The following is a 13,743-nucleotide window of genomic DNA, read 5'->3' as shown; positions in this document are numbered from 1 at the left end:
GTGGTAAAACCTCCGAGCCTCAGCAAATTCCAGCATTAACGCACATGTTTCTTCTACATGTAAGGAGAGTGATCGGTAGTATCACTATCAATGAAGTGGTGACATGCAATATATCACTCAATTCTTTTAAAAAGACCAACTTTCACCTTAATTGAAGGGCTGGGAATTAAGGTATAATGCAGTAAGAAAGACAGTAAAGCGCCTACTGAAACAAGGGTGGCTTATGTAGCTGATGCTTACATTTAGAATCACAGAATCACAGAATAGTTAGGGTTGGAAAGGACCTGAAGATCATTGAGTTCCAACCCCCTGCCTGGGAAGGGACACCTCACACTAAAACATGTCACTCAAGGCTCTGTCCAACCTGGCCTTGAACACCGCCAGAGATGGAATATTAACAACTCCCCTGGGCAACCCATTCCAGTGCCTCAACACCCTAACAGTAAAGAATTTCTTCCTTATATCCAATCTAAACTTCCCCTGGTTAAGTTTTAACCTGCTACCCCTTGTCCCACCATGTTTCTGTGATGCCTATTATATCATACCCCCGTAGATGTGCACACATCTCTAATTCCTCTTCTTTGTTCCCCATGCTCCAGGTGTTTGTATAGAGGCATCTGAGCCAAGCTCCAAATGAAGTTGGCTCATTGGCTGGAGCGGCTGGAGTATCTCTACATTGCTCTGAGCATTTATTATAGGTGCTGGCAACTGTCTGGGTGTGTTCAGGTGAAATGATACCCCCCTCCCCCAACACATCTAATTTAAAGCTACCTTGACCAGTCTGGCAAGCCTCCTACCAAAACTGCTCTTTCCCTTCTTTATCAGACCAGCTCCACCAGCCCCCAGTAGACCTGGCCTACTAAAGTGAGTCCCATGTTCAAGACACCCTAACCCCTGACTATGGCACCACCACTCTAACCATTTATTAACCTGGCCAATCCTCCTAGCCTTTTTAAGGTCCTCTCCTTTATCTTGGAGAATTGGCAAAAAGACTATCTGAGCTCCAGAGCCCCTATCCACCCCTCCCAGGACTCTGTAGTACTTCTTTATGTTCTATATATAGCACTAGCACCCACATGGATTACTAGAAGTGGGTAACAGTGGGACTTACTAGAGCAGGCAGCCTCTCTGCAACATCCCTGACCCATGCCCCTGGTAGGCAACACACCTCCCTTGAGACTGGGTCAGGCTGACAGATAGGTGCCTCTGTTCCTTTCAAAGTAGAGTCCCCTACTACTACGACCCGCCACTTTTTCCTGGCAGCACCAGTAGTGATCTCCTTTACCAGTGCATCAGCTGGTTGTTCATGGTGCAAGTGTGTTTCCTCATTAGACCCTGCAGGACAGCAAAGTGGTTCTGGGTGGGAACAACAGATTTAGGAGGAAGCCACTTGCTTTTAATTGTCCTCTTCCTCCTTTTTTTTGTTGTTTTTTTTTTTTTTGTTACTATTTTCCAGCTTCCTGGGTTTACAATCTCCTTCTTTCCTCCATTTCAGCCCTAAAAAAAGGACTAATCTGATTAATGTCAGGAAAAAACCATCAGTGATACTTTCTGCTAGGTCATCACCACTAGCAACACATACCCTGATGAGAAGGGAACCTAAGACACTTCAGATCACAGACGGTGCGAGTTAATGGAGTCCAGTTTCATATTTCAGTGTGAAAAATGGGCAAGAACTAACAAGATGCTTTCTTAGTAATTGGGAGGGGATTGGAAGTTACAGCAAGTGGCTCACCCACAGACAGAGGCCTACTTAAACTTGCATTAAAGACTTGCCTACTAAGACTTGCATTAAATTACTAAAATAATGTTGACACAGGAAGACAAAGGCTGATGAGAATTTACAACCCTACACAAATAGTAGGGACTTGAATCTTACAATGATTAAAACTCAATAAACAATCACTTTACAAGTACGTTTCCTCACTTTAGAAGTAAAAGCCTTTAAAAAAATATTTCCAATAACTAGAACAGGCACAGAAACATTCCTGCTGAAACAATTCAGACAGGATTTGGCAAATGTACATAAAAAGTCACTTTTATTAGAAATGACTGATGGTTTTGTTCAAAAAGTTCTCAATTCAGTTTTGGGAGCTTTGAAAAAATACTATCTGAAATTCTTGCAATAAAGCTTGTAATGAAAATAAAGCCACACATCTTAACTGAAATGCTGCCAGAAGAAAAAAAAAGGATTATTTGTTCAAAAGTTGTAGCATATGCAATTAGTTGGACCTTACAAAACCATTAACTTCCCATTTTCCACAGTAGTTCTACCTATTTGCTACCTACAGTCTTTAAAGATTGTTTCCCTGGAGTTTTTTAAACCACTGAAATAACTAATCTTCCTAAGATTTAGTGATGGAGGGTTTATTTAAATCAGCCATGATGAATATTCAACAGATGCTGATCTGCTCTTGGAAAAAGAACAAAAAAAACCACCCCAAAACATATTCAATCTATGAGTAAAAGGTGATCATCAGTCAACATTGCAAAAAAAAAAAAAAAAAAAAAAGGTGTTAAAATATAGCTGCAGTGGGATTAAAACCTTCTGTATTCTGTACACACACACAGATTCCACAGGCAAGGAAACCAGAGCACTGTCAAAGTTATCATCCTCAGAGAGATGCTTGGGAACTCACTCATGTCGCACCAATAGGGAAATATTGAAAAAAATTCAAAATTCAATCAACACCTCATCTTGTTTCATTACGCACTGTCATGTGCATAGAGGACTATATTTAGTACCCAATATTATTGGGGAGGGCCACAGCATAATATGATGTTTCTAGAACACATGACCTTTGTTATAACTTTCTGAAGCCCAAATATCTCCTGGGAAACAGAACAAGGGAAATTATGTCACAATCGTCAATACTGTTCTTGCATCTTTTTTCCAGTACTTTATTTTAATATTCTTCTGAGCTTAAAAAAAGAATAGAGGGTGCTGTTTAAAGTTCCAAATGAGTGCTTTCAAAAGGCTGTTTAACTCAGGATCTGGATATCGACAGTTTTCTTTTTGTACTGTCCCAGCAGCAAGCTGAAACACTGACTTCAAGACAAGAATCTCTACAGGAGACTGCCTAGTTTCCATACCTATTGTGACTTATAACTATTCCCATGAAATTCACAAATAAAACTCAGAATTAACTCAAGGTTGGCTGTCATGTTTTAAACCCATCTGGTATCTTAGCACCACGCAGCCGCTAGCTCATCCACCACTTCCCCCTTCCCCAGGCAGGATGGGGAGGAGAATCAAAAGAACTGTAAACCCCATGGGCTGAGATACTAACAGTCCAATAACTAAAGTATAATACAAAACTACTACTACTAATATTGATAATAATGACAAGGGAAATAACAAGGGAAGAAAACATAAAACCAGCTACTAGGAGAAAAATAAATTCTATCCCAGCCAAAATCAGGACACTAATTCTTGCATATACTGCATCAGGCCTTAGGTCCTTAGCTTCTAAGGCTATCTTTATACTGAAGTCATTTTTGTGACAGCAGACCACAGACTCATAGAATAGTTAGGGTTGGAAGAGACCTTAAGATCATCCAGTTCCAACCCTCTGCCATGGGCAGATCATGTCGCCCAAGGCTCTGTTCAGCCTGGCCTTGAACACTGACAGGGATGGAGCATTTACCACTTCCTTGTGCAATCTGTGTCAGTGCCTCAGCACCCTCACAGTAAAGAACTTCTTCCTTATACCTAACCTGAACTTCCCTTGTTTAAGTTTTAACCCGTTACCTCTTGTACTATCCCTACAATTTCTCTAATTTCTCTATGTTTAAAATATTATCTTGGCAACATACAATTTGAGCATTACAGCCAGAAGCGTTTCAACCACCAGAAATTGGGTTTTTAAACAAGCTATAAAAATTACATGTATCGTTTATACTTTCAAGCTAAAAATATGAAATATTCAAACCATGTGATGAAAAACCATTTGCAAATGCTTCTACTCTTTCTGTTTTCCATCACTGCCATGTATTTAACTGAAATAAACTGTAACTAAAGTACCATTATCGGAAGTAATGAAAACATCAATTTGTGTGACAACAACTCTGGGCACCTATCAATGATCATATTTCCAAATATTAACAGTTATATTGCAGTAACATACAATAATTTATCTACATATTTAAGCTCAAATTGTATGTTATTATGTCAGGCACTGAATAAAGCCTTAGGAAAGAGCTGAAGTTTACTGCTCTGTGAAGGTCAGAAGTATGCATGTACTTCCTCAAAGCTGATATGGCTTGTAAATTGATTCATCAAGAACTTCAATGAGTTTCTCATTTATGCACAGTTTTGTTATGCCGTTGTATTTCTTCTTAAGGAAAAAAAAAAATAAACACCAAACACATTTACTTTCATAGAAACAAATCAGTGCTCAGGTGACATTTTAATATTAGGTGGTTGGTATTTTTTACTCCTTACATTGTCACTATGGGTTTTGGCTTACCTTCTCTGTTTACTCCAGAGTGAGCTGACACCTGTGGCCACCAGGCTGTACTCAGTTTAGCAGCTGCCAGACCTTAATCAACTTTCTAAAACGATTTTTCCAGCAGCCCTCCGTGATCCACAGGGTCAGGTTTGGCATTTAATCCCACTGGTAAAATACATCTAGATTTAATCACTACAATGACATTTCCCTTGTTGAATGTCATATTATTACTTTTACGCTACTTCACAATTTGTCTGACTAAAAGACCAAACTCTTTTTCCAAAATATTTACATGAGAATAGCCCTTGAGGAAGAGTGCTGTGATGATGTTATTTCCACATTGCTAGGCTCAGCTGACACAAAAGTGCATACTTGGTTTACGTATCTTGTTAATTTTCTTTGAATAATTATTTTGCATGCAAGAATAAATTTAAAAATAAAATTTCTACGTAGGAAAAGGTAGGAAAAGGCATAGCCAACATCCTCACAGTGCGGAGATTTCACCTTTAGCTAGCACTTTTGTGTTCAAAGAAACTTCAAGGCAGGCAACCTTACAAAAGTATTACAGAACCTACCCACTCAGTAGCTGTTTCTCTACTGAAAGGGCTGGTTTTGTTTCCTGATCCTGTATGATAGCTTTGTAGATTTTTCTTTTTTTCTCAACATTCTTACTAAGTTAAAAATTATGCATAAGCAACACCAAACTCGCAAGAATGAATTCTGAATTTTTAATGTCTCGTAATGAAATCCTGCATGTCAACCACTACATTCCTGACAAGCATCAACCTACTACAAACATTAAATAAATCTTCATATTCCTGCCAAGCACACAACTGCTCTGGTAAATAATAGGATTTGTTGATTTTATTCCAACACTATGACAAATCAGAGAAAAAATAAACTCGCACCATTTCAGAGCAGGTCTTGTTTACTACTCCTCCCACTCAGAGCCTTGTAGAACACACACAGTAATGAAATTTCTTCTGGTGCAAAACCAGTAATACAGGACAGTAACAACAGAAAAGTACTTTATAGCACTTTTTAAAGTTATTTAAATAGCTGCAAAGAAGAAGAAACAACATATAATATAGGACTAGTCTGCTCACAATGAACCACCAGGAAGCAATGCACAAACTACTTCTAAGCTAAAGTTTGGGCTAAAACTTTATCTAACACCTCCAGTTAATACCCTCAAGTCCTATGCAGAATGGTAGAAAATTAAGCAAACAGTTTTGAGCGTATCTTCACTTATTTAGAAAACTATTCTGTGCACAGATTTGAATATGGAGACCAGTAAATTAACTATCATCCTTCCTGTTCCCTAACAGATAAACTTTCACTGTTTGGCCTCAAGACTGCCTTGACTCCTTTAAGCAGTAACAGCTCCCAAGGGATTACTAGTAAAAGCTACAGGTTTCTTTCAACTTTTTGTTTGTTTTCTTATGGTGGATGAGGAGACCAGAGGCACGTAGCATATGGAATGCTAGACCAGCTTAACTTCACCTGGACATCTCCCTTTACTAAGGGAATTCACATCTGGCTGATTGAAGACAGCTATCCATCTCTATGCTGGCTGAGTGGGGCCAAGATCTCACTTTTATCCTCTAGGAATATATATACATTACAATGCTTTTCCTTAAAACAGGGAACCTCTGTGCTGAGACTAAAGGTTCAAAAATAATCCTGGAGACATCTGCGATTTGCCTTTTATTTTGCCTTCAGTTAAATAAAATTTAAATACAGTAAATATGTAGCTTAGTATTTGCCATCCATTAGAAAAGTACAAGCTCTAAAAAGCTCACAGTGACTGGATTTTAAAGATATGGCAAGAATCAAAACACTGGATACTGAAGTTTCAAGAACTTTACAGAATTGTTTACTCAGTAAACAATCACAAACATTATATTAGATCTATAAAAAACACAGGTTGAAGGAAGAAGTTTGTACTGATATTATTCAACATGCAAGAAATCAAAGACAGAAAAAACAGAAGGTCAGTAAGGGAGTTGTAATTATAATTAAACAGTTAATTACTTAAATCTTTGCCTCTTATGATACACTTGTAAGTATAAAACATCTTGGTTGGTACAGCCCTATCTCTACAAAAAACAGAAATTATTTACTTTTAGCTACATGATTCACAGACAATCCTCAAGTAACCATAAAAACTAAGCTACACTTACCCTTGTGTGGGTGCGAATATGCATCTTCAATCCATCATTCTTGCTGAAAGCCTTGTCACAGTAAGGACACTGGTAAGGACGCTCACCTGAAAACAAGAAACACATCAGAGTCCATAAATATGGCCTCGGTTATTTGTCAAACTGAGGTACTTTTTTCTGGCCTTGTGTTCACACTCAGTTCAAACAAGAAAAGATCTAAGTGTAATGAAAATTACAATAAAGGTCCACCTGAGCAGGATACAGGGCTGGGTCAAAATATTCCTATTTGCTGCTTAATTTTTTTCTAGAATATATGGATACACACAGAGAGCCTTGGGTAAAAAGAAAAAAAGCAAAAACCAACAAAACCAACACCTACTGCCCTTGCTCAAATGACATTCTACAGTGATTTACACGTGGTCACTTTTATGTTCAGACATTAACTGCTCCCAAATATTTCTTCCGTTTCACATATGGTCATTATTAGAGTCCTCTGGGTGTCAGGATCCCAATGAAATAAAAAATCTACTATTTTTTAATGCTGTATCTGAACTGTGTTAGAACCTAGTTAATCAAAAGTCTCTGCAATTTTTGTATCACAATTTATGACTGAAATGGAAACATAACGTTCTTAGCATCTTCCTTGCAGCACCCTGTATCTTAAAGGTATTTTGTTTAATGCTTCCTTAAACTGGTGTCATTTAGCGTCAATTTTCCCAAACTCACATTAATGATATCTGCATACTGAGCTGTTCAGAATCAGAAAGTGAAAAGTTTCTAAACCAACTCCATAATTTGGAAGAAGTAATAAGGCTTTATCATTCCCTAAGGGCATTTTAATTTTCAACTCTCTAGGCAACATAGTGGAATCTGAGTCTATTGCCTCCTCTACCTGTACACAACACTTTAAAAGCAAATAATTAGGCTGTTTCTAGAACAAAACCACAGTTCAACAAACTAAGGACAAAATAACTATTTTTCTATTAATAAAATGGAATTTGTTATACACAATCATAATGTTGAAGGTGTAACAAACCTTTATTTTAAAATATGAGTTAAACAAAGCCTATTCCACTAAGTTAACGCACTGCTTTGCACTCACAAAACAAGCTTTGTATGTATAGAGAGATTAAACATAGTACAAATGGCATACAATTAAAAACACTCATACTCAATCCTGGATAATAGGTAAGTAAGAATAAATAACATTTTATAATTAATTCCCGCCCCCTCCCCCGCATATTTCACTGACATATCAAAGACCAGAGTGCAAGACAGTGGCAGTAACAGAAAAAAAGCATTTAAAGCTCCACAGTGCCTAATGACATCTTGACTTGAGGGAAGGAAGCCTCATCCCAACTCATCTTTTCTCCACATGAGGTATTCCTCTATGACTGTCCAGAAGGAAGCCCCATCCCAACTCATCTTTTCTCCACATGAGGTATTCCTCTATTACTGCCCAGAGGGAAGATACTGGATGTCTTATTTTTTCAGAACAAGAAGTCAAAGGATCACAAAAAGTATTTAATGGAAGACAGCTTACAGAAAGAGCTCTTCAGAGGGACTGACTCCAAATACAGTACAGTACTGATAGTCACTGTTGCACATAAAATCTCCAAATAGTCCCACGTTGTGTAGAGATTTGAGGGCAGCTGAGATTAAGCGTTTTAGTTAAATAATCATCTAAAGAAAAAAAACTCACCCTATTTAGTAGATAAACTATCTTTCTCTTTTGTGTCTTTTACTCCTGTTTAGACAGCTCAGTTAATGACAGTAGCAAGACACTGTGTAGAAAAGTACTTGCAAAATACAAATATTTTTCTCTCTTGTATTCTGCCATCTCTCAGAAAGCACAGTTGTATGAATTTGGCTTTTTTTTTTTTTTTGGAACACCAGCAACAATCACTGTGTTATAGCTGTGTTTTCACTAAGCAGTTTGAAATACGACACTCTCTCATGACCCTTGATGTCTTTAATCCATGCTTTCAAAATTCAAACACTCCAACAGTTGTCAGTACTCAAATATTTAACTAATTCAGCTGACATCTTTATGTTTTAGGGCTTTTGAATGCAGAAGCTAAAGCTTTCAGCAGTTTGTAAGCAGATGAGTGTTGACAGGTAGGAGTTGTGCCCCTCCTCCATCTCCCCCCAGTCCCCGAGTTTCCTTAAAGAGAAAAACTTTTGCTTTCAAATGATGGTGTATTTTGAGTTTGCCTGAAATGGATTAACTGCATCCTTCGGAACTTAGCCATGGAGACCATGGTATTGATGAGTATGGTCTTAAAAGCTTTTAGCAGATGCCAGTAGAGGGCAACAGTACGACTGTATATCAAAATGCCACACCTTAAAAAGTCTGGCTTCAAGCAGCTGTTATGTACTGTAAATTTTCAAGTCTTCACTGTTCCAAAATAACAAGTTTACTATGTAACACAGACTGAGACTCCCACTTGACATTGATGGCTGGTGACATCCTGTTTTTCTAACTTATAGAAACAATTTCTTATGCACTATTACATTAATAATTGCCAATAAAACAACTTAAGATATCATTTCCAGTGATTTTACTGTTGCTCTTTTTTATGTTATTTTGTTTCACCTAATCTTTGTAGCCTGTATGCCCAAAATACATGTAAGTGCCCTTGCGCTTGCATAAGCAACTGTTTCTCCTGTGCACATCTTTTAACTGTGTAACTTACCTTCTACCTCTAAAGATTATACAAAATTAACTGTGGGCTATTACAAAAAAATCTGTGCTTGCAATAGCTGACTTTCTAGAAAAAAAAAATCTCAGTCTCTCTGTAAGCAGTCCAAAGATGAGTTTGTGCCAGTGTGTAAGAAATATATGGATATTTATAATGGTTTTCAATAAAAAATAAGTTTTATTTAAAAATTATGAACAAGAGTCAAGATTCCTCTTCATTTTACATCACCCATGTAAAAGTATAACATGTAATTTTAACTAGTTGTTCTGAATCCCAGTGAAATTAAGGATAAATGAAAGCTAGCAGTAATTACTCTCCAAAAGTGGCCTCTGTTGCCTGAGAACTGAAAGATCTATCCTCAATCAATGCATCTTTTTCACTATTTACTGTATCAGGAACCTAGGCAATTAATTCAGATGTCTGAATTTATGGACAGCAGATTTTGGCAAGATTATCACAATCCTACTTATCAACTACTTTATCTCTGGGAAAAATTAACTTCTTGCTTCAGAACTAGACTAGGCAAACATTATTCATGCTACCGGTCAGTTGCTTGTAATAATGTTCCCAGGAACAGATTTGCCACTGAGACAACTGGGAAGCAGGTGTTCCGCAAGAGAAGTCTTAGACACTATCCCACTTTAAGTCATGTGAGACGAACAGGAGCAGTGGATCCTGTCTCTAATACTGCAAAATGCAAATGGCATAAGACGACAACAGAGAAAAAACAGATTTGAAATAACAAATGCTAAATATATTCTTCCCACAGAGCAAGATTTGCTTAAGTGCCCTGTTTCATATAGAACTATTGCAAGTGTCCACAAATGAGAAGGTTTTGTAATTCAACAAAGTTTAGAATTGTCACTAAGAAAACTTGGAAAGTGAGTGTGATGAGATAAAAGTTCCCGGGAAAGTGACATTATATATCAGTGTTTTCATGTTCATCTGCAATCAAGCAAAGGCCACCAAAACTCAATTATAAGCACTGGAATATTAAACTTCAGATCAACTCACAAACAGTAAATACTTGGAGATTTCCAGACGTAAAACTTCTCTGATCAGAAAAGGAATGGATCTGTTACTAGGAGAAGAAAGAAATGGCAAAGAGAAGCAAACAACATGGTGTTGCAGGTCATGTATCTCTATTTCTCTTGCCCTTACAAAAAGGAGTTATTAAGCATCACAATGAAAGAAAGCTATTTTCCCTATGACAAACAATCTTTTCTTGAATTTACTGCCAGAAGCACGCTTAGGAGATACAGTCTCAATATGGAATATCATCATAGTAAGAGGGGGTACGTCAGAGATGAAGTTGTTAATGTCGATTAACATTTATGCCATTTGCACTCTGCTTTTTATATAAACAGATATATTTTAAATATATATATCTATATAACATAAAGATCTTTACATTTGAAGACGATGAATCCTTATCAGGGGATAATAACTGAAGTAAATCAGTGCACCATTTTTTTTACTATGCCTTTTCATTTCAGTCAATAGTAGAGTAAGTTTTTGAAGGTATTATATTTCACAAAGTGAGGGTCATTGGTTGTTTTTTCCTAGATTTGATTTATATACAAAAATATGGAGAATGTGGGGGAAAAATCTTTTAACTTCTAAATACGCTACCAAGCCTTAATCCTAACATTCCACATTAGGAAAATATCTGGAAAAAGCCCTGGCCTTCTATGTTACTGTTTGCAACTCTGCCATTAAACCGCAACAGAGACTATGATCTGCACTTTTCACTAAAACATTGCATCAGGCTTTCTACTTTAGTACAGTATCAAAATCCAGTAGGCATATTAAATACATCTTAATTTGACACCTTGTCCAGTCAACATGTCCAGAAGTAATGTTGTGAATGCAACGATAACTAAGAACAACTGCTATAATTAAAATACCAGTACATTCAAGCAAGACAGACATAATAAATGCTATGTTCACCCTCAAGTTACAGCTGACTGTCATGTCCCTGATGATCAACAATGAACTACTCAACATATTAATGGTACTTACGTATAAATAACCCTAAATAAATAATCCTTGGATAAAGTGCAGTGGATTTAATATAATTCAAAGTCTAGACATTCTACTTCCAGATTTTCCTATGAACAAAAAAACCCAGCTTTTAACATAATAAAAATAAATTTTAACCCTAATACAAGGATTACGAAAAACAATTCCATGATTGAAAACCATATGGGATTTTGGTCTGAAAATATGTCATGACAGAACTGGTCTCTTTTTTTTCCTCAAGTGTGTAAATCTCTAGCTTGAGATCACAACACCTACTGGACCTTAATTTACCATAACAAGTTAAACACCAGATTCTTCCATCCCTGTTCAACTTAGAATGGACACTTCCCATAAGACATTCGCAATCAAAGGTGCTGTAAGGTAGCATTTACAGTGAGTTCACCACCCAGATTTCCAAACTCAGATACACCTGTGAGCAAAACAATGAAGAAACAAAACGAAATACACATTTCTTCATCAAAATTTCAGTGGCTATAGCCAGACACATAATAAAGACTGAGACACAGTAATTCAAATCAGCCATATGTGTTGCTGTTTTCACACTGTATTTTGCATTCCCTGGAGGCAGTTTAGCCACAAAAAAAGCTAATTACAAAATCAGGTGAAAACATGATATAAACCCCAGTGTTAGCAATTACTTTGAAACAGTGACTTCAAGTTAGATCTACCAAATAAGTAAGTTAGAGGTGGCAAATGTAATCCCATCAAATGAGATGAACGAAACATGCAACAAGAGAAACAGTCCTAATCTGAAGAGACTGCAATATAACTGTTGGAAGAGATCAGCAAACTGAAAAAAGCACAGAGATATCAACAGCAAGCTAAAGTACACATTTGATGAACAACCGTATTTGGTTTTGGCATCAGCCTCACAAGAACTCTTTCAAACCATATACAGACATTATTTCTATTTCATTCTGTTAAATCTGGGGTCATATTTACTTTTGCCATTCCCATGGGGCTTGCTTGTTCACTTGTGTACAATGTTATATGTATGTCAGCCATCATGTACAAATATCCTGGCTTTCTGTCTTCATTGGAACTAAACTGCTGTATTAAGGAATGAAGAGTTTGAATTATGCTGTGAAATTATCAAGGTGGAGGTGTTATATTTTTAATATGTCTATGCTTGGTGCATTGGGGTATTTAGCACTACTGGTCTAGGTCAACACTCACGAATATCAGAAAAAGACTTATGAGAGACTGCACTGAACATCAGATCATGTGCAGTGTATGCAGCTTAAAAGGAACGGTTTTCAAAAAAAACTGATGCAATGCGATCCCTCAGAATCTTTCACAGACCATTTACCACCTTCTAGAATTAGCCCCTTTTCACGTGTTGAATTACGTAGTACAAAAATTCGAAGATTATATTTTAAAAGAATAAACACATATATGAGAGCATTATTTAAAAATGTCAATTTTCAGGAAAAAAAAATATCCTTTTTAAAGACATAACTTCAGACTGGGGTAGGGTAGAGGGGAAAAAGAGACTCCAGCATCGACCAACTGTGGAAGAAAGACAACAGTTCACCAGGGAAGGAATTCAGAGGCAAGGGGGCCATCTGGATCACACATGCAACACTCCATACCAGATGATCAACACGGCAGCCCAGAATGTGAATTGCAAGAAGTTTTTTTTAGTCAGAGATAATCTGGAGTGATGACAGTATTCAACAGCAAGTAAGGATGGGCAAAAGGTTAACAGATATAACAAAATTATAATCTGTGACATATGCTTTAGAACACTATCTGTTCATATAGAGCACTTGACAGCTTTACACATTTATCCTCAGCTGCTGTTGCTCTGTATATGGTGTTTCCATCAAATTAAAGAGAAGTTTGTGTCCTTAACTTTACAGAATTCAGTTAAGGCACTATACACGCATGTCCACGCACAAAGATCCTAAGATGCACAGCACAGAATTCCTCCTATGTGAGAAGAACTTCATTAGGAATTAAAATTAAGTTAAATAGGAACTCTAGCAACCAAGTGATTCAAAACAACTTAAATTAGAAAATGCCAGAAAACCAATTACTGAATGAAAATTAAATATTCACACTTTAAGAAAATATTCAGTATATTTCACCACCTTGGTGGTACACAGCATGTCAAATGACCCTTGAAGAGACAAACACTTCTTCAAAATATTACATTTCCTCTTGTGTAGACCTGGCAGTTTTCTAGTTACCAACTAGCATTTTCAAAAGCATTTAATACCACTGGGCCCTTAAGCATTTTTATAATGCTGACCAGGGATTCTAGCAAGTGAAAATAATGGAAAAGCAACCAAGAAACTTGGCTAATTCCAGCAGCTAGCTGCTCGCTTTACAACACCTGGACTAGACAATAAAAATAGTAATCTGGCCTATACAAAATTCCGC

At 37.0% G+C, this 13,743-nt stretch overlaps 1 protein-coding gene across 5 annotated transcripts in view; it reads right to left on the bottom strand.

Annotated features, from left to right (window-relative positions):
• Positions 1-13,743, bottom strand: part of PRDM5 (PR/SET domain 5) — a 93,020-nt gene that overhangs the window by 9,896 nt on the left and 69,381 nt on the right. For 4 of the 5 annotated variants that reach the window (XR_008975000.1, XM_057429905.1, XM_057429907.1 and 1 more), the window contains one exon: positions 6,635-6,720. The exons of the other annotated variant lie outside the window; for it this stretch is intronic. Coding sequence is in view for 3 of the 4 variants with exons in the window: in XM_057429905.1 (XP_057285888.1) it covers positions 6,635-6,720 (86 nt within the window). In the remaining variant the exon portion in view is untranslated. The remainder of the gene's footprint in view (positions 1-6,634; positions 6,721-13,743) is intronic. 5 annotated transcript variants of the gene reach the window in all.

This window comes from Pezoporus wallicus, unplaced genomic scaffold (genome assembly GCF_028554395.1).
Source record: "Pezoporus wallicus isolate ANWC-B61680 ecotype Strahan unplaced genomic scaffold, APGP_CSIRO_Pwel_v1 contig_5690, whole genome shotgun sequence".
NCBI lineage: Eukaryota > Metazoa > Chordata > Aves > Psittaciformes > Psittacidae > Pezoporus > Pezoporus wallicus.
Note: the sequence above shows the minus strand (reverse complement) of the source record. Positions and strands in the feature narration are given on the sequence as shown.